Source organism: Ambystoma mexicanum, chromosome 4q (genome assembly GCF_040938575.1).
Source record: "Ambystoma mexicanum isolate Mex_15411 chromosome 4q, UKY_AmexF1_1, whole genome shotgun sequence".
In the NCBI taxonomy this organism is placed as follows: Eukaryota; Metazoa; Chordata; class Amphibia; order Caudata; family Ambystomatidae; genus Ambystoma; species Ambystoma mexicanum.
This window is the reverse complement of record NC_090928.1, coordinates 390,807,372-390,828,092: the sequence shown is the minus strand read 5'-3', so window position 1 is coordinate 390,828,092 and position 20,721 is coordinate 390,807,372. Positions and strand designations below refer to the sequence as shown.

The 20,721-nt window shown below is 45.6% G+C and overlaps 1 protein-coding gene across 1 annotated transcript in view; it reads right to left on the bottom strand.

The window, feature by feature from the left end:
- Positions 1-20,721, bottom strand: part of ADSS2 (adenylosuccinate synthase 2) — an 888,588-nt gene that overhangs the window by 42,598 nt on the left and 825,269 nt on the right. Inside the window, exon 12 of the mRNA XM_069607967.1 lies at positions 14,123-14,272. Within this exon, the coding sequence (XP_069464068.1) occupies positions 14,123-14,272 (150 nt within the window). The remainder of the gene's footprint in view (positions 1-14,122; positions 14,273-20,721) is intronic.

Genomic DNA, 20,721 nt, shown 5'->3' with positions numbered 1-20,721 from the left:
TCTCCATGGCCACTGAGGATGTACTTTGTGACACCTGCACGACCACCGAACTCACAATTTTCTTACTTTCCATGTCCTGAAAGTGGTAGGTGCAGTACTTGGCTGAAAATCCTGGACTGTCGCATTGTCCATCACCGGCTAGCCTGAAGCGTTTGCCCGCGAATGTACTTTCCATTGACATTTTTTCCATTCTCCAAGCTTCGCTGATGGCTGGAAATAGATAATCGGTTTGGTATTTGTAGAACTGACTTTTCGCAATGAAATGGATTCCCACAAACTGAAAGAAATACTGTAACTTTTTAAAACTTGAACCACTAAAAAGTGCGGCCGCTGCACAAAGTAGATTGCCTGCTGGCAGTTGCCCCAGCATGGGTTGTGCAGACCATGCGAACGGATGATATTGTGTACAGGTGGCATGTATTTTAAGGTTAGTGCCTCGAATTGCACGAGTCACATTAATCAATGGCTCCCCACATACTTCCCCACCAACCCAATGCCCACATTTCATCATCATAATAATATCCATCAAACAGCTATCGAATACAATGAATTTGGCCTCTTTCCTTATACTGTCACTCTGCATCCCAGCTGGTTCGGCCTGTAACGTTGAGGACATGTCACTCGCATGAAAGGTACAATCTCTGATATCGTCTTCCGCTATGCTGAGTGATATTGATGGTGTTTCATTGTCGTCCACTTCATTCTCTTCCATTGCAACATCTGTTCCTTGTCCGGAGATGGGAGAAAAAAACAATGTCTTCAACTTTCGCGTGCTCTTATTTTTTGCGGGTGTGGATTCTGTGAATTGATCTACGACTGCATCCAAACTACCAGGAGGACATTCACTATCAATGGCTGGTGGTGGTATAGCTCCGTTGTCAATCACTTCATATTCTTCCCATTGGCACGATGCATCTCCAGTCTCAAGTCCCTGCCAAAAGGTTTGACAAGCAACATCTCTCGTTCGCTTCACTGTCTGTGTAGATCTAGTTCTTACACCCACTCGCAACTAGAGGACAGATTAGAAAAGGGATGTTCAGTTTAAACACAACTTACAGTATTGAACTATTGACAGTGAAAGACAACATAATATAGTGAACAGGACACTAACCTTCTTTTGCTTTCTTTTCTTTGAAACTTTCTTTCCTCGAACTTCAACATCTGGACGCTGTTGCTCCGACTCGTGTGTGCATGTCTCCACTTCCTCTCGCGCTGCAACGACTATACTTTCATGATAAGCACATCCATCACTCACTGAGGCTCCATCGACTCGCTGAAACATAGAACTTTCATTAGTATGTATAATAATATTGAAAACACAAAATGTACTTGGGGACCAATACCCATACGTACATCTCAATAGCAAAACACGAATGAACGCATTGTGTAGAACATTCAAACGACAATAGTTCACGCATTGTTGATCTAGTTAGATTGAACTGTCAAGATCCATACCTCGGGCTCCGCATAGACTTCCATTGATGATATTATTGAAGATGACGCTTCAGCAACTCCCTGAAACACAGTAATTGCATTAGTATGGTTTTCTATTTTGTTTAAAAGAACATAAACTTTCTGCAGGCGTCAACGGCTCATCTAAATAGACCTGCACAAATGATCAGTTGTCTAAAATAAATAATGGATATCCAAATATGATTCGATTTGCTCCATCGTTGGAAGTGTCACCACCCAGAGATCTGCATCAACTACTAGGGGTGATGTTCTTGTTGAAGAAGCTCCGTCAGCTCCCTGAAACATAGTACTTGCGTTAATAAAGAAGGAAGTATAGCGGATGTAATCACGTCATTTGATCTCGCATGATTGATCTGTCAGTATCCATACCTCGAAATGCATAAGAACATCAAGGGACGCTGTAACTGCGGTGCACACTTCTGCAAGCTGTTGCGCCGACCCGTAACTGCATGCTCCCCCTTCCTCTTGGACTAATGCTCCATCGACTCCCTGAAACATAGGACTTTCATTAGTAATGAACACAATATTGAAAAAAGAAGACACATAGGAGGGCGACGACAGAAGGACATACCAATGGCTAAAAACGAAAGAAACATTGTGTGTAACAATCACGCTACAAGAATGCAAGATCTGATGATCTCCATCGATGGAACTGTCCGGAAACGTACCTCGAGCATCTGAGTGACATCTACGGTTGTCGTCAATGCGTTGGACTCCTCAGCATCTCCCTGAAAGACAGTACTTGCATTATTTTGGATAACAATAATTATAACTGAAAACAAAGACTAGAGGACGAGTACTGTGGTGTACCATTAGGTAAAATAATTACACGATCAATTAAAACTATTGATTTACATGCCTAAAACAAGTCAGTGTCAGAATAGCTAAGTAAGATTACCCGATAGGCGCTTGAAGTGGCTGATGACTGCAATAACGACACGGATGGAGAATCTTCAGCCTTCATATTGAGTGGATACATAAATGGGGAAATTATTGTTAGCTAATGCTACACACTACCGCAATGCCGAGAGATAAATACGTAAACTTGACTCACCAGTGGAGGGATGTGGACGAATAGAGTGGGAATAGCGGTTGAGAGCAATTTTCGCCTCGCTCGCGGTGTTTTCGTCCTTATTAGCAATGATGTGGAGTACATGTCTGGGCTAAAGTGCCTGCTGCAGATGCGGTATCGATCACCCCTCTTGTCCGCAAAGACTTCTAGGACTCTACTTTCTATCTCAGAGGCTGGATATCCGCAATATCGGACCCATTCTCTTATCTGATCTATTGTCTTAGGGAAAACATGCATTATAGTACCTTCAGATTTGTTATGGGTCTTCGAAGGGCAACCGCCAATGGAACAGGCAGGCATTATGGAAAGTTCTGAAAAGTAAAGATCAACAATTCTCTATGAATACCAATGTGTTAAAACATTAAATGACACATAAAAGGTTCAATGCAAGGTCCGTTTTGGTTCTTGGAACTATACATGTTATTCACATGCGGATAAGTATTTCAATAACTTTCAAAAAATAGAAAAAGTAATTTGACTAAACTCAGAACATGTGACTAGTTCCTTGCATGTACTGTCGTGAACGAAAAGAAAACATGGATGCAATTTGATGACTACTAGCAAATAGATATAAATTAAAAAATTGGACGCAAAATGATTATGGTACATGGACTTGCCTTGACGAACAAACAGTTAGATGCAGGGATCAGAGTAGTTTCTTGTCGTAGAACAGGGAGCAGTTCACAGGTTGCAAACTGACGAGTTTGCTCAAAGTGGTCACGGAAGTTCACAGAGACGAAGAGCAGATAACCAGCACCTTCACGGGTTGACTAGCAAAGCGCAAAGAAGTTCTCATTAGAAATATGAAGTGGGTTATAAAGAATTCGAAACAGGGGTGTGTTTGTGAATGAATGACGTGTATATGTCGTGGCATTATGCGGTCTGCAGGGGGCCGTCCAGCGTGAGCGGGGATGCTTGGCAGGAGACACGGGGTCTGGAGGTAGACATGGGAACAACAACCCATGCTCTATAGACCACTTTGAAGTGTACATGGTCTTTGGCACCTCTTGGCCTTTATCGCTCCCTGACAGCTCCACTTGCCAGCACAAGTACCCCGGTGCGAACTGCCTTTGATAGGGCGGGGGGTGGATCGGGGCGGTGGTCGTGCAGACAAGACACAGGAAGACTCGTGAATGGAGACACACTTATGTGGATTGCAGGGGGCCGTCCAGCGTGAGGGGGGATGCTTGGCAGGAGACACGGGGTCTGGAGGTAGACATGGGAACAACAACCCATGCTCTATAGACCACTTTGAAGTGTACATGGTCTTTGGCACCTCTTGGCCTTTATCGCTCCCTGACAGCTCCACTTGCCAGCACATGTACCCCGGTGCGAACTGCCTTTGATAGGGCGGGGGGTGGATCGGGGCGGTGGTCGTGCAGACAAGACCCGTTTGCCGCAGGGCCTCACCAAGGAGAGGCCATCTAACTGAATGTAAGAGGATGGCTGCAGGATCTACTACATGGAATGCAGGGGGGTGAGTTTATAAATACCTCACCCTCCCAGGAGAATTTACACTAGATTCATTTAAAAAATCAAAACAACCATTGTTAAAATATATGTTGGGCTTTATTTTAGATTTTAATTAAACATAAATAATAAACATTACACATTGTAAAGTTGAGGTTGCAGCACATCGAGGGAAAATCCGCGGTATTGTCCACTGTCACTGGGGAAATGTTGTCTAATGGCAAGTACCGCACAGGCAGGTATTACTCTCCGAACGCGGTGTCCGAGCCTCCCGTGAAGCCACCAAGTGAAGCAACGATAGGCCACCAGCCTGTACCACCTGTGAAAAAAAAAGATGCAAACTGTATTAAACTGACCAAACTTTCTTATCAATGTCGATTCAGGTAACACATGTCATTTTTCTTAGAAAAAAATTATATCTAGAAAATGCACTATATGGAACAAATTTACATGCGTTCGAATGATATGTAAATGTAATTTTATATGTGGGAGACGACCATGAAATAGTGGTGGCATCACTGACATCACAAACAGAGTATACTTACTCGTTACTCGGATTACGCGGACGAACAGTGCCGCGAAGTTCGTGCATAAGCACCATCATCATCCTCAACACGGTCCGTGAGAGGCAGGCTTCCCTGAACTCTGGCAGCTCGGTGATGCATTGCGGACTTTGCTCGCCTTCCTGCAGACTTTGCTCGCTTTCCGAAATGTAGGCCAAGCACCCGGAATTTTCACGGCAGCAGCAGTTCTCCTCCTCAGTTGGCATTAGCTCGCACCGATTGCACGTGCACCAGGTGGAGACGCCGTCCATGCGACATGGTCCAGGCTCTTCATCCGTTGACTGGTCCTCCCAACTGCCGTCCGAATCCCCATCGTTTTCGCGTGCTTGACTTTCCAGTAGTTCTTCCTCGGTGTACTCGGGCTCGTACATATACGGCATTATTGTGGCCATTGTGCGGTAAAGATAGTAAAATAATTTACAGAGATGGTACAGGTGTTCACACGGGCTACAAGCGGCGAAGGTAGCTGACCAGAGCACTGAAACGAGTCACAGAATACTCAAAGTAACACAGAGAGAGGAATGGAATCGAAAATCTGCTGCTGTGTGTTGTGAAACGGTCTGTTTATACTTATTGGGGAAAGAGGCGTCCTGCCATTTCCATGGCAACACGTCAATAGCTGAGGCGCAGCGATTGTTGACACGAGACGTGCTTGAAATGGGCAGTACGCGTCTGCTGATGTCAGGCTCAGGGGCGGGGGATTTGATTTAGTGCCGCAAAGGCAGGTGAGCCAGGTCGATGCGGCGGAATGATAGGATTATCACAAAATGGAGGCTGATTTCGAGTGCGATAATGGGCGAAAAGTCGGGTAAGGTCCATAGGAAAGTTTCCTACGATCTACCGATTTATGCTTACAAACACATGGCCGACCCGTAGGGACAATAAAAAAAAAGTCCCGGAACTATCCTTTAAGGCTGCATTACTGATCCATAAAACTATATACGGCTCAGTACCAGGGTACATTAGAAGCATTGTGTCCCCCTACAAGCCCACAAGAAACTTGCGTTCCTCAACACTAGTGGAAAGCCCCACATTCAATTTGGTTAACAGCAAGGGAAGATTGTTCACTGTGGCCACGAGAATCTGGAACTCGCTGCCCCCTGATCATAGATCACTGAAGGAATACAACACCTTCCGACGACTTCTAAAAACGCTACTCTCCCACTAACTATCCCTCTAAAAGAATCTTTACCTGCCTACTTGTCTTGACTATATATGTTGTTCTTTGTGTTTTTGTTGGCGCCCCAATGCCTGCAGGCTTTCAGCGCCACATACAAATAAAAATCTTTTTTAAAACAAATTGTGAATACAAGAAGGAAGATTCATACCCCTTTTAAAGAACCATAAAACAGTCACAAATACCCTGGCAGGAGAGTATACCAGGAATAGAAAGAGGACCAAGTATGATCAACTAAATATTGTAATGAACTGTGCGTTTAAGGGACACTCAAGGGAAAAGTCATGCTCCTTGAGTAAAGTTGAATTGTAGAAGTAAGTGTAACCAGTGGAGGAATTCAAAAGGGGGCACTCATTCCCCTGGTGTGAAGTGGAAAGATTTTTAAGTATTGAAAGTGGTAGACGGAATAAGTTAAGGGAAAGAAGTGGTTTTCTCTTAACTGTGGAAGTATACAAACTGGAGGACCTCAAGGGAGAAGCTGTCCTCCTTGAAACTGTGGAGTGAAATATTGGGAGAAGAACGAAACGTAGGGGAGGAACTCCCTCCGTTTTGGTGAAGCAAGGGGACATTATTGACTTTTATCCTGAAGTGCTGGATAAACAGTGAAGGATCAGAGAAACAATAGGGGAAGGGAGGCCACCTTTCTCCATTAGAACTTTTATTTCTTTTCTGCACCTTTAGAACTTTACATTGAGAACGGTAAAAGGAAGCTACAAGTACATAGCTTACCAGAATCCCCTTTTGCACATGATACTGAGTTTAGAGTGTAAGAGTCCGTTTAGGATTTTTGGACACAGGACGCTCTTTTGTTTGACATTGTGACGCAGCCGTTCCTTAGTTCCACCCAACCTTTCTTATTTTTATCTTATCAATAAAACACTAAATGTATATTGAAACTGATTATAGTGACAGAGTCTTACTCTTGATGCGTTACCCAAGGCACATTATTATACTGGTCAATCCCCATGCAACCAACTAATATTTAGGGCTCTGCTTTCAAGGGAGGTGCAGCAAAACCTGTACCTGGGGTTTCCCTGTCCCCTAAGGGGGAGGGGGTGTTCAATCCCAGTAAGATCCCGCTTGACCTAGAGCCTAGCGTTAAGCGTTGCAAACCCACCTCCCTAGTCCCAAAGGGGGTGGCTCAGTTGGGGAGAAAAGACGAATTCCCTGGATTCATCACACAATGTACTGCGTCTATACAAAATGTACATGTAGAATATGGTCATTATGGACACTCTGACTTTGATGTCAGTTTTCAGGAGATGTTAAGAATGTGAATCTTTCATACAAACTCTTTCATAGTTCATATATCACGTAATTTACATCTCCTGAACACCAAAGTCAGGGCTGACATTTATAGTTTATGTATAAGAGGCATGCAGGACATTTGCATTTGATAACTATATACAAGACACTCGTACACTACTTATGCGCCATACACTCAACATGCCAGACTCTTAAGTATCATGCACTCGTACGCCTTATGACACACACTCCTAAGACACAGTGCTCCTAAGACAGGAGCTCCTACAAGATAGGCTCTCAGGAAATGCGCTCCTCTGTGACGTCCTTCTGCATCACATGCTCTTATGATACACACACATACTACACACACTCCTACTACTATCACGCATACTTTTACAACACACACTAACACCATATGCTGGTATGCTGTTGAGCTTTTTTTGTTGATCATTTAAGCATGACAGTACCATTTTGCTATATAGTATGTGACAGATTACACCTAATATGTCGCAAATGGCTCAAGAAACACTCTCAGACTGTCAGTGATGTTTCTTGCCTGAAGATTTTGTAAATGTCTTGGAGCGTGGGAATATGGCCCGTCACTCTGAGATGCCACTGTGCCACCAGCCAGATAGGCAACTGAAAGCAGGTGACCCGCAGTAGGAGCAATCAGTAAGGGGAGGAAAACCCTAGTAGGGAAAAGACCTCCAATCAGGTAGGAGGAGAATTCAGCAGCTTCTTCAGTGCCAAACAACAACAAAAGGATTCCGGCTTGACAGAGGATTACATGGAAAACAACAGATAGAAGGACAGGGAGTCGAGCTAAGGAGGAGAATGAGGCACAGAGGAAAACATCGAGGACAAGGCCATGGCATGCAGAGCGCAAGGGGGTCAGGAGAATGTGAAAAAAGTCGAACTCAGGTAAAGGAAGTTACCTGAAGCATTGAAATGCGTCTTCCGAGCCAATGTCGTGAGTAGATGTACTGTCAGACTTCTCCGTGTATGTTGCGTTGCCGGAAACTGAAGGTGGCCATCTTGATTGTGGCTCAGAACATGCAACGTCATCTCAGACGTCATCTTGAAAGGGGCAGTGGGTGTATTTCAGGTGTAACAGAGTCCTCTAGCGGGAAGCTACTTCCAAGTACTAAGCATGTCCTCATCCGCTGACATAATGCCCACTGCAAAAGCGGGTCCCCCAGGTTTGCTCTGATGGAGAAGGTAAAAACGATGCAATAGTGCTGGGGCATAGAAATGAGAAGCCTGTTCCCAGTTTCATTTCTCAAAGGGACCAAAATATACCAGTTGATCAGGTACTATAAGGAACCATCTCGATAAAGTTCATCACAAATAGCTGCCACTTCATATTCTGGAACATGATCTAGATCACAGGCGGAGGTGAAAAGTCTTCACGCATTGAGGGCAGGTATTTGCAAGATATTTCTTGAAAAGAGCTAGGTCAGTGCGCAGTTTAAAGTCTATAGGGTTACTCTGCTGTGCTATCTCAAAGGGTTCCAAAATACCTTGGTGAGAGCTTAGTAGAGGCAAGATGCTCTGGCAAGGAACAGGAAAAGAACCATACCCTGTGCCCAACTTGAAATCACTCAGAGGGTGGGGGGATGACACCTATTAACGTATTTCTTTACGGTTTTGCGTGAGATTGTAAGATTTTCTTGTACTGGTTTATGGCTGTCTTGTAGTTCTTAGATCAATGCTTCAACTGAGGGGATCCTGGTGTCAGACAAAGCAGTTGTTGGGAATATGTGTGACTGAACATCATAAGAGCAAAGGAAGGGACTGCACCGGCTTGCAGAATCGGTAGCATTATTATAGTAAAACTCTGCGGTGGGTAATAAGTCCAGTCAGTTGTCTTCTGTGGAGGTGGTAAAGAAACATGAATACAGTTTCAAAGTCTGATTTGTCATCTCTGTATGTCCATTAGTTTTCGAGTGATGGCCAAATGATAAGGTGCTATTTATGCTCAATGGCTTGCAGAAACCAGACCAGAACTTTGATATTTACTGGGATCCCCTATAATTATAATTGTTTTTTATAACACGCGGTTTCTAAGCGCAGACCCGTGATTCAAACCTGTTGCTCTGCGTCACCTTGCTTCCAAGACGAGCGCATTGCCAGTGAGCTATATTACCTGTGCCTATCTGAGATTATGGTGGATGGTAGCCCATCGGAGATTATGGTGGATGGTAACCCATGTAATAGGAAGACGCAAGTCAGAAATAATGTGGCCATTTCTGGAGTGGTAGGTATTCTGGTAAATGGAGAGAAATGAACAGGTTTGGTAAAACAGTCAACTATAACCATGAAAGCGGTGTCTCCTTTAGAGGTGACAAAGCCAACAATGAAATTGGTGGAGATAACCTTCCCTGGTGCGCTAGGTAAAATAGGTTGTAGGAGTTTTCTCGTAGGTTAAGAACTAGATGTTTTAGCCTGCATACAGATTCCGCAAGACAGCACATATCTTTGGACATCTTGTCCTGAGGAAGACCACCAAAAACGTCTCTTCACAATCTGTCTTGTTCCGGTTATTCCTTTATGTCACAATGGAAGAGAGCCATAACACATAGTGAGGACGGCTTGTCTTGACTCTTTAGGTGGATATACACAGTCGACGGTTACGGAACAAAAGTCCGTCGGTCCTCTGTGATTTCCAAGCATGCAAGGAAGTCCCTCTCGATGAACATAAGAACCATTGCGGCTTCTCATCTTTGATTTTGGAGAAAGCTGGTTTAGCATATATGAAGGTCTTGTCTGAAAATAACTTCTCTGGGGTTTTGTTGGGTGTTTCTTGATCTGTATATGTTTGCAACTGCAAAAATGTTGTTAGTGCTGGGTAGATAAGTCAAATATAAATTATAATGGGAACAAACTGGCCCATTAGTCCTGTCTACTATTCCTACACTTAAACTGCTGGAGGACTTTGATGTTTCAATGGCCTACCCTGCAGTCTGTAAGATGTTGGGCTCCAAGTGATAGATGTCTCCACTCTAAAAATGTTTGCTTTTGGGCCAAAAGCTCCTTTTCTAGGACCACGCAGTTGGTCTCAATTGGTGTCAACGTCTAAGGTAAATAGGCAAGTGGATGTTCTTCCTGGTTGTTCTGGAGTTGCTTCAAGATGGCCCAGATTGCTTGGTTTGAGGCATCAGATGCAATCGTAAAAGGTTTGGAGTTGTCTGACTAGCAGAGAATCGGTGTTGTGGTGAAAGCCTCTCAATTGGTTGAAGCTGTGTTTGGCTTCTGTTCATCAGACAAAAGATACCCCGTTGTTCAACAAACGTGTTTAAGGTTCTACTGTCCTAGAAAAACAGGGTATACATTTTGTAAAAGTTTCCCAGCCCCACAAACCTCTGCATATCCTTGATCGAGGTTGGGCCCGGCCATTCCAATACAGAAGTTACTTTTCTTCTGTGGTCCAGTGCAATGCCTTCCTTTGACAATATGAATCATAGCTATGACTCAGATTTTTGGTCGAATTCACACACGTCTGGTTTTGCGAGGAGCTTATGTGTTCTGTTACGCTCACCTGGTTCCCACAGGGCGTCGATCGGACCCGGACAGCTGAGTTCTCGACCAACGTGATGCGTAGTGAAGAGATGACAGTCTGGACTGGCCTGCCTAATCTTGTCTGCTGGACTCGTAGAAGTATTCTCCTGCAAGTGGAGAAAGGGATTTAGCCACCCGTGGACTTTAGTGATGGCCCCCCCAACTGTTCTCGTTCTCCCCACTAATCACCTCCGATATCCCCTCTTGGTAACCTCACCTTATGTTTTTAAATGATGAGCTCTCCATCCTGCATGGCATGGAGGGGCGCGTAGATACCAGTTACTTCACTGGTTTGAAGGTGCTGGAGGAGTTCCGGAGAAATATTGACTCCAGTGTCTATAAAGTTCAAAGAGTTCAATATGTCCGATGTTCACTCTTGTTCCATTCCCTCGTTAGGTTGCAGCTGGGTCCAAAAGAATATTGCCTGGAGGCGGCTGATGGCGTTCAGGTAACAGTCTGTATTACCAAACACTGTCCGGTAAAAGTTGCATGAGTTTAACTTGCTGTTTTCTCTCCCTTTATAGGTGCGGCATAGAAAGATGCGGCGAATTAAAGGATAATACCTCCGGTGGTAAAGCAGGTAAGCCTATGGTGGCAAAGAGATTGGCTTTGTCGGTTTTCTCGGCTCACCTTGTTATTCCTTTTGTTTTCCCCCCAGGTGCTGGGTTTCGGCGAAGAAAATGATGGAGGCAGCGCCGAGTTGAAAGATGCGGTGGACTGGTGAGTATAACGCGGCGCTGCTGCTGACGAAGCGACGCGTGCTGAAATAATGTCCTTTCCAGGCTCAGAGATGTGCTGGGTCCGGAATCAGGTAAGGAATCAAATAATGTCCGTGATCTAACCTCTTCTCCTTTCTTTTCCTTTTGTCTAGGAGCTCCGGATTTGAGGCGGGCGTGGCAGAAGACTGGATGCTGACTTGCAGACACGGTGAGCGTTACGCTGCTGGATGCAGAATAACACGAAGCATGAGCTGCTGTTCGGGCGTGGTTTAAATAGCCTGCAAAGTAGTCCCAGGTAAGAAGTTCCCCAGAACCACACCCGAGTAAAAAATAGTCCCTGTAATAAAATAGTCCCATCCAGGCCTCACGTTAGCTTGGACTCATTTGCAGCATGGTCTGCATAAGGTAAGTAAAGTCTATGAGCCTGGCGACTAAGGCGCCAGGACTGAATCCAATCAGCCCCCAGCCGGGGCTGTTGGGGTTATAATGAGTATCTGGATGCCTGCTCTCGGGGCTGATGGACTCGATCCGGATGCCCGGGGGTAGGCATCATGACATGTTCTTAAGCACTGTAGAACGTCTTTGATGTGAGCAGTATGATCAATCTGGGTGGCAGAAAAAATAATGTCATTGAGATAGATGATGACTGAATGGAGGAGTAATCATTCTTAAGGCTGACCAGCATGACTATACATGACTATACTGAAGATGCCCAAAGGGTGCCCGAAACGCTGTCTTCCATTAGCCCCCAGACTTGGTTTGGATAAGATGGTATGCAAGCCTCGAGACTATCCGAGTACCCTTACAACCTCCAGGATGTCTGAAATCAGGGGTAACATATTTATACTTCATTTTCACCTGGTTTAGTCCTTGGTAAACCGAAAGGCCGTAGTTCGGTGGAGTCCAACCTTCTTTGGAAGACACTCCATCAAGGTCACTGGACTTTGTGATTAAGCCATATTGAAGGATTTCTGTAATTACAGCTTGAGGCCAAGAAAGGATGTACATTCTACAGAAGAGTACAGTGCCATTAGGCTGTAAGTAGAAGGCACAGTCCTCGACAGTGAGGTGGTAGCTCTGTCACAAGTTGTTCAGAAAATACTTCTGGATATTCAAGGTATTTCTGAGGAACCTTGTTCAAGTTACTGACTTCAATACCTCAGGAAGCTATTAAAGATATAGGTTTTCTTTCTGGATCGGTACAAACAGGGTTGCTTAGGCAATGCTGAACACAAAACTCTATGCCAAGGAAGAGCGCATTTGCAATCCAATTTATATTCAGATTGTGAATCTGCAACTACAGCATTCCCAGAATTATAGGAAAATGGGCAAACTTGATTAAATCAAAGCTTAAAGTCTCCTGATGTCTAGCGATTGTCGTCTGAAGAGGCATTGTATGTTCAGTGATTGGACAAGATGATGGTGGTCTACTCACACCTTCTATTGGTTGTGCCAATTCTTTGGTTGCTCAAGTGATTCCATGATCCATGGCAAGGTGCTGTCACATAAATGGCTCTGGAGTCAATTGATGCTATGGTTTCTATATGTTTGGCGCCTCCTACCGACAGAGACCTTTAAGGCCAACAAGGAATGGTTTGGTAGTTTATCAGCAAGCAAGGTAGGTCCTTTTGGATGTCCGTCATTCTCCCAATCACATGTTCCTTTCAGAATCGAGAGTTGACATTTGCCGAGGGGAGCTAAAGGAGAACCCCTTACCAGATGGCCCTTTGTACCACAGTACATACACTGGCCATGTGTTCTGCGTCTATCGTTCTGCTTCTGATAAGTGCATAAGCTCAGGTTCAACCTCCTAAAGTCAATGGAGTTATTGGAAGTTGTTGTGCTGTTGGGGAGAAGCAACCTTGCGCTGTTTTTTTTCACATGTATGTCCTGGCAATCTGTAGGATCTATGGCTGTGGGGCCTATGGCACCTTTCACACTTTTCCTCTATAGGGAGTGTGTGTAAAATTCAAAAGTCTTAAATAGGGGGCTAATACCTGCCCACTTTCTGCACACAGGTTTGCTGCGTTGCATGGATGGTGGCCCAGGAGGCAAGTGTTCTTATTTGTGTCCTGGCTATGGTTCCGTCCAGTCTCCCAGCAAGTGGTGGAGGGTGGGTATTGCTCCGTTATAGGTCCCCAGTGGCCAGGGGGCTTGCATTATGATGCACAACCTCACTGTGATTGTTTGGACACCCTGCAGGTTCTCTCAGACTGCTGCACATATGCAGCTTTCTCAGTTCTGGTTGCGGTACATTACAGCCTCTGTCTTCCCTGTGTAGCTTTCTCTACCGGTCTGGATACGCCATAGTCTCTCCAGCATTAGTCTGCTGATGCAGCTCACTCTTGTTCGGCCAGGACTTGTTGTGGTAGTCTGGCGATCGCTCAGGGTTCTCTTCTTTTGGTGTTCGGAAAGCAACAGAAAGACACTGGCAAGTTTCTGTGATTTCGGGCATGGCTAGAGATGGCACAAAGGGGAACAATAAGAATTGGGGCCCTTTTTTCTGCCAGTGAAGTTAGGATTATGGCTGACTCTGGATCTCCCTCTAGCCTCAAAACCCCTGCTGACAAAGGTTCTTATCCTCGGTTGACAAGGCCATAGTAGTGGCCTTGTCACATACAATATTTGCAGAAATAAATGTTGCTACTTATTGGTATTGGTTCACCGCTAGAAATGGAGTTTAGGGTAGAATGGAAAACAAAGAGTTATGGTGGCAAACTTAGGCTCTGTGACGATTATCCTCTAAGGCCACAACCTATGTTTTCATGTAGGCAAGGGCAATGTACTTCGACAACACAAAGGATGAAAATATGTGAGAATCCATGAAAAGAACATTGATACTTACTAGGAATACCAAGCTCTGTTTGTATGTATTTAACATATCTCTGTGCGTTCGGAGGGAGCTCTTCAAATGTTCGAACCCTCGATATATCAGTGTTCCATCCAGGCAGTGTCTCATATTTCACTTCCACTTTATTCAAGAGCTCCTGGTTGGCTGCAAAAGTAAACACATATGCTCAAGTCGAAAAAAATTATGTTTGGTATTTGTTTACCAAAACTTGTGCAAAGTATGAGATTGATTAAATTAGTCTGAGAAATACATCATTGTGATGCTTTATACAGAATATAGCGTAGTAAACAAGTGTAAATTGTGTGAAACTAAACAAAAAGCATATTCACAGTGCATTGCATTAGGCGAATATTCTCAATCCAGGCAAATGTTATGTTTTGGAATAGGTGCAAGTAGAGAATGTCTTACCATAGATCTAAAATTCACAAAGTGTACATTTTTTAAAAAAACTTTGTTGCATTTTGGTGAAGAATGCATATAAAGAAAGCCCAACAGTGGGCTGCAAACTTGCCGCCTTTGCCCCCCCCGCACCCGCCCTCCCCCACCCCCCGACATGTACAATTCGGTCCGTCGATCTTATTATACAGAGAGCTACTATTGCATTTTAGTCCTCTAGAATGCAGTTTGTGGAGACTGAGCTGGTGACTCAGTGGAAACGGTGTTGGAGAGGAGGTATCAGACGTATTGGCCCCAAATGTCCGGAGGCCTCGCGTGGAGGGGCAGTGTCTTTATGAATTCCGTTTCTGTTTCTTGGCAATAGAGAATGTCTTTCCTCCAGCTCGCTAGTGTAGGGGATGGACCCCGCCTCCATGCCATGGCTATTCTTCTAGGCGCCAGTACCAATAGTACGCTTGCTAGTTTTCTAACTGTCGATAAGGCTTTCGTCAACCCTAGGAGCGCCACCACTGGGGCGTGCTCCATCTCCTCGCCGATTATTGCTTCGGTTTCACCAAGTACATCTGACCAGAATTTGGGCACCGTCGGGCAGCTCCACGCCAGGTGCAGAAAGTCAGTGTCAGGTGTCCCAGATCTGTCGCATGATGCGTTTGACTCAGGGTGATGTCTGTTTCTCTTTTTGGGGGTGTAATATGCTTGGTGCAGAAAGTTGAAGTGAATTTGTTTGAAGCGTGAGTTAAGTGCCACTTTTTGAGTCTGTTGTAGTATGTAATCCCAGTCTTCGTCTGGGATGGGCGATTGCAGCGAAGTTTCCCATCCTGCTTTTGTTTTGGGATTTGGTGGCAGTGTGTCCATGAGCAGGGTTTTGTAGATAGATGAGACCAATTTGCCCTCCCCTTGTGCCTGAATTACTCCGTGCAGTAGCTGCCAAGTGGGTGGTTGTTGTGGGAACGACGGGATGAGGTCTTGTAGGCTATAACGGACTCTCAAGTATATGAAAATGTCTAGGGAGGTGGTGCTACCTTTCTCCTTCGCTTGCTGGGGTGATATGAAGGTTTCTTGTATGAAAAGGTTGCCTAGTGTACTTATTTTACATTTGTCAGCCCATTTTAGGAACACTTTCTCAGCAGTAAGCGGAACCCCGGGGATGAATTTGACGGGGAGTAGAGGCGAGTATCTGAACTGTATCTTATACTTTTGGGCCATCTTCCGCCATATAGTGTATGTGGATTGCACTATATTCAGTGTTGAGTGTGGCACGGCCTGTTTACTGATGATCACGGCCCTCAGCAGGTTTGGTGAGGCCAATGCCCGCTCGACCTGTACGTGTGGTCTTACGAACTGGGGCTCATACCAGTGACTGAGGAACTGGGCTTGGGCCCCCCAGTAGTACTGTTCCAAATCGGGTAGCACTAGGCCGCCCTTGGTGACAGGGAGAACAAGGGACGTGTATGCCACCCTTGCGGGTTTGCCCACCCAAATGAGGTCTAGAACCAGGCTTCTCAGATTTCCCAGGAAGCGACATGCCAACAAGATAGGGATGTTGGAAAATAGATACAGAAGTTTGGGGAGCATTACCATCTTTACCAACGAGGCTCTTCCCCAGAGGGTGAGCGGGAGAGTTTTCCACCTGTTCACCTTTTCCCTTAGTGTTCTGAGTGTGCTTTTGTAGTTGTCTTTGAATATGTCTTGGTGGTTCAGGTACATCAGGATTCCCAGGTATCGGACGTGAGCTTTTTCCGAATGAAAGTTGAAATCATCTTTAAATGTTCTGGTCTTAGTATTTAAGGGGAATACGATTTATTTGGTTTGATTAATTTTCAACCCTGATACCAACCCAAACTTTATTATTTCACGCATGATCGGGTTGAGGTTTTCGCTGGGGTTTTGCATGTACAGGACTATGTCGTCGGCATAGAGGGATATTATCAAACGGTGAGGTCCTATTTTGAGCCCTCTCTGAATTTGGCGTTCTCTGAGGCCAGCCGCTAGGGGCTCCATCACGAGGGCGAATATCATAGCGGATAATGGGCATCTCTGCCTGGTGCCGTGTTGGAGATTTATGTATGCCGACCGAGTCGACCCGAGGGTGATTGCTGATTGGGGCTGATTATAGAGAAGCGAAACCAGCTTGATATACTGTTTCCCAAGTCCGAGCTGCTGCAGCACAGCAAACAAGAAGGGCCACTCAACGGAATCTAACGCCTTTTCGGCATCCAGCAGCACCGCTACTGCCTGTTGATCGGGTCCAGTGCTGCTAGAACCCCGGACATTCTACGAATCCCAAATTTTGTGTTTCGGCCAGGCACAAATCCTGCCTGGTCTGCAAGTACCAAAGCGGGCATTAGTGGGAGTAGTCTGTTTGCGAGAATCTTTGCCAGGATTTTATTATCGAGATTGATTAGTGATATTGGGCAATAGGATTTACATTCTTTGGGAGGTTTGTCTTTTTTATGCAGGAGAATTCCGTTGGCTTCCCTTAGTGTTTGTGGGAGGATGCCGGATTCAATCGCTTCTTCGAAGACATTTAGGAGAAGGGGGGCTATGACTGGGGCGAAACATTTATAGAACTCGCCGGTTAACCCATCGGGTCCTGGGGCTTTGGATGGCGGTAGACTTTGTATTGCTTCTTGGATCTCATCTAGTGTAATGGGGCCATTCAGTGGCTCACTGAGTTCCCTCTCCACCCAGAACAATTCTGTGTCGTTGAGATAGTTCCGAATTGCCTCGGTGTCTGTTGGTTGCCTGGCACTGTATAGCTCTTGGTAGAATGCTCTCAACACTTCGACTATGTCTTCTTCTTTGTGTAGTATATTTCCCTGCGGTGATCGGATACTATCCACCCTTGTTGGTCTCCTATCTGCAGCCAAGAGGCGTGCAAGGAGGGCTGCAGGTTTCTGGCCTTCGCCATATTGTCTAATTCTGTGATTGTGGCTCAGAAATTTTAAACTCACGTTCCGCTAGGTTTCTGTCATGCCTTCAGACTCACCCGATCACGATCGCGTGATATGCAGGCGGCGGAGAGAAACCTGGACCCCTCCCGCGATCACCTCTGCTCGATCTTTAGGGGGACGCTGTGCTCTGAGGCATCCCTGGCGTCGCTTTTCACGCCTGCATTGGGGATTGCCTTGGAGACTGCAGGCGCGGAGGGGATCGCCACTCCATACTGCGGTCCTCCGCTCGACACAGATTGTCACGAAGAAGGGGTCACGTGACACGGCTTCCAGGAAACAGGCACCAGATGAACCAGTGGGTCACGTGACCAAGTGAATGATCACGTGACCAGGAAATCAACCACGATTGGCCAACGAACCAGGAAGACTGCAATAAAAGGGGCTTGGCCTTTGCACACATTGCTTCTCAGCTGATCTCTCGGCGTTTTGCGATTTTCTGCATTTCTGAACTTCATGGTTATCGAATTCTTGGATTTTGGACTTCGTTTTCTTTCTGGATTGCCCTCAATTTTGACGCTTGGATTATTTCTGACCTGTATACCTGGATTACCTGAACTTTGAACTGATTCTTGGATTGTTTATGGATTGACCTTTGGATTTGGCGCTTGGTAAACCTTCAGCTACCTTTTGTCTGAACTCTTGGAACTCTGTCAAGTACTGTTTACCTTCGATCAGACCCTCTCCTCTCCCTTCAGATCCCGTGGTCCCATCCTCTCCTCTGCACCACTCATTTGACCCCTGGGGGGGAAATACAGTTAGGTTCAAGGCACTCATCATTCACCTCAAGGGTAGGTCTTTCTTATTATTTATTTATGCTTGTTGTGAATACCGTGTAGCCATTAGCTAACCTCGTATTTTCTTTGCAGCCACCTGGGACCTGGTGTTTCCTGTTTACCCCCCCACCTGTGGCTCCAATAACCAGTCAGCGAGTATTTTCATCCCTCTCTGACTGGTGCTTGGGGACGGAGGTATACTAATCCACGTGGACCTCAGGATTTGACAGACTGAGAAGCCTTTTACCACTGGATTATGGATACCTCCGCCGGGGACCCGGTGGCTGCCCTTGTACAAGCAATCACTGTCTTAAGGGCTGATATGACAGCCGCTAATATGGCTATTCATCAGCGGTTAGAAAGTGAAAGACACGCCTTACCACCAGATGAGGAGTTTGGAGATGTACCCGAACAGGCTGCACCACCTGTAGGGGTAGTGGCACCAGCCCCAGTCTACGTCCCCACCCCATTTCCCTTGGCGGCCCCCGAGAAATTCCAGGGTGACCCACGTAAATTTCGCACGTTCCTGAATCAGTGTAAATTACATTTTTTATGTCGGCCACAGGCCTTCCCTGATTCGACTACTAAGGCGGCCTTCACTTTATCTCATTTAAGCGGCATTGCCGCTACGTGGGCGAATCCCCTGTTGGAAAATAATAGCCCCGTTTTGTACGATTTTGACAGGCTGGTGGCAGAAATTACTAAGGTTTTTGACACACGACATAAAGCACAGACACGGGACCTAGAATTTCTAGATTTGACCCAAGGAAAAACCACATTAATAGAATACATAACCCGCTTCAACCAATTGTCTGTCGAAACTGCCTGGCCAGAAGAAAAAAAGGCAGTTGTATTCTATAAAGGTCTCAGTGAACGTATGAAGGACGCTCTGTCTGTTATACCTACATTACCTACCCAATACCCTGAATTGGTTGACTTGGCTCTACAAGTTGATGCCCGGTTCAATGAGAGAAACACTGAAACCAAGAGAACAAATCCGGTATTTTCCCTAAGCTCGACCTCTACAGAACAAACTAGCAAACCCATGCAAATAGGGGAATACGCAGTCCCATATCGTCCTTAGAGAGAGAACAACGCAGACAGGCTAATGCTTGTTTCTACTGCGGAATGTCAGGTCATTTCGTCAAGGAATGCCCCCAAAGGCCCAAACAAAGAACAACGGGTTTTCCGAAGGCTCGTCCTTAGATAAGGGGGTGCGGACGAGCCTACCAGTACAACAGTACGTACCCCCTTCATTGCTGGATTCAACCCGGCCCTTGTTCCTTCTGGCACTTTTGTTTTCCTCTGACAACGTCAAACACCAGGTACACTTGGTCATTGATTCAGGGGCAACAGGTAATTACGTTGACAGTGCTTTGGCTGCGTCCCTAAATCTCCCATTACAGAATAAAAAACACCCAGAACCTGTACAAGCGGTAGATGGTTCTCCGTTGATTTCGGGCCCTATCAGACAACAGACGGCCCCAGTAACTCTCATAGTGCAGGACACAGACCAGGAAACCCTTCGTTTTGACTTAATAACTACTCCTCAATACGGTATTATCCTTGGTATCCCCAGGTTACGCACACATAATCCGCTCATTAACTAGTCCTTGGGCTCTATTTCTTTCGAATCTTTGTTCTGTCAGGAACATTGTTTGTTATTCCCAGAACAGGTAACGACACCGGCACAAGCGCTTGGGGCATTAGCTTATTTGTCGTTACAAGAACCACAGATGGAGGTTGACGCCCCTAGGCATGTGGTCGATCTGGTCTCGGCCCAGATACCCTCGCAATATCATGACTTTTTGGAAGTGTTTGATAAAAAATCATCTGAACACTTACCCCCGCATCGTCCCTTTGATTGTCCTGTAGATCTGGAACCAGGGGCCCTCGTGCCCCACGGGCGCATCTACTCTCTTTCAGCATCTGAAGATCTGATTCTTAAAGAGTACATACAACATTCTTTACGTTTAGGCCACATCAGACCCTCACAGTCTCCTGCAGCCAGTCCTATTTTCTTTGTACCCAAGAGGGAAGGCGACCTTCGCCCTTGCATTGAATATCGTCGTTTGAACAACATCACGATCAAGAATAGATACCCCATACCGCTTATCACCCCGCTGTTAGATCGTCTCACACATGCCACTATCTTTACCAAGCTCGATCTACAAGGGGCGTATAATCTCATACGCATCCGAAAAGGGGACGAATGGAAGACAGCCTTTTGTACCAAATACGGCCTCTTTGAATATACCGTCATGCCCTTTGGGCTATGTAACGCACCCGCAACCTTTCAAAGGTTTATGAATGAAATTTTCCACGATATCATAGATAACTATGTGGTGGTATATTTGGATGATATTTTGGTATTCTCTCAATCACACCAAGAACATGTCACTCATGAACGAGAAGTCCTGAGTCGGCTGCGCACTCACTCCCTTTACGCTAAACCAGAAAAATGCCTATT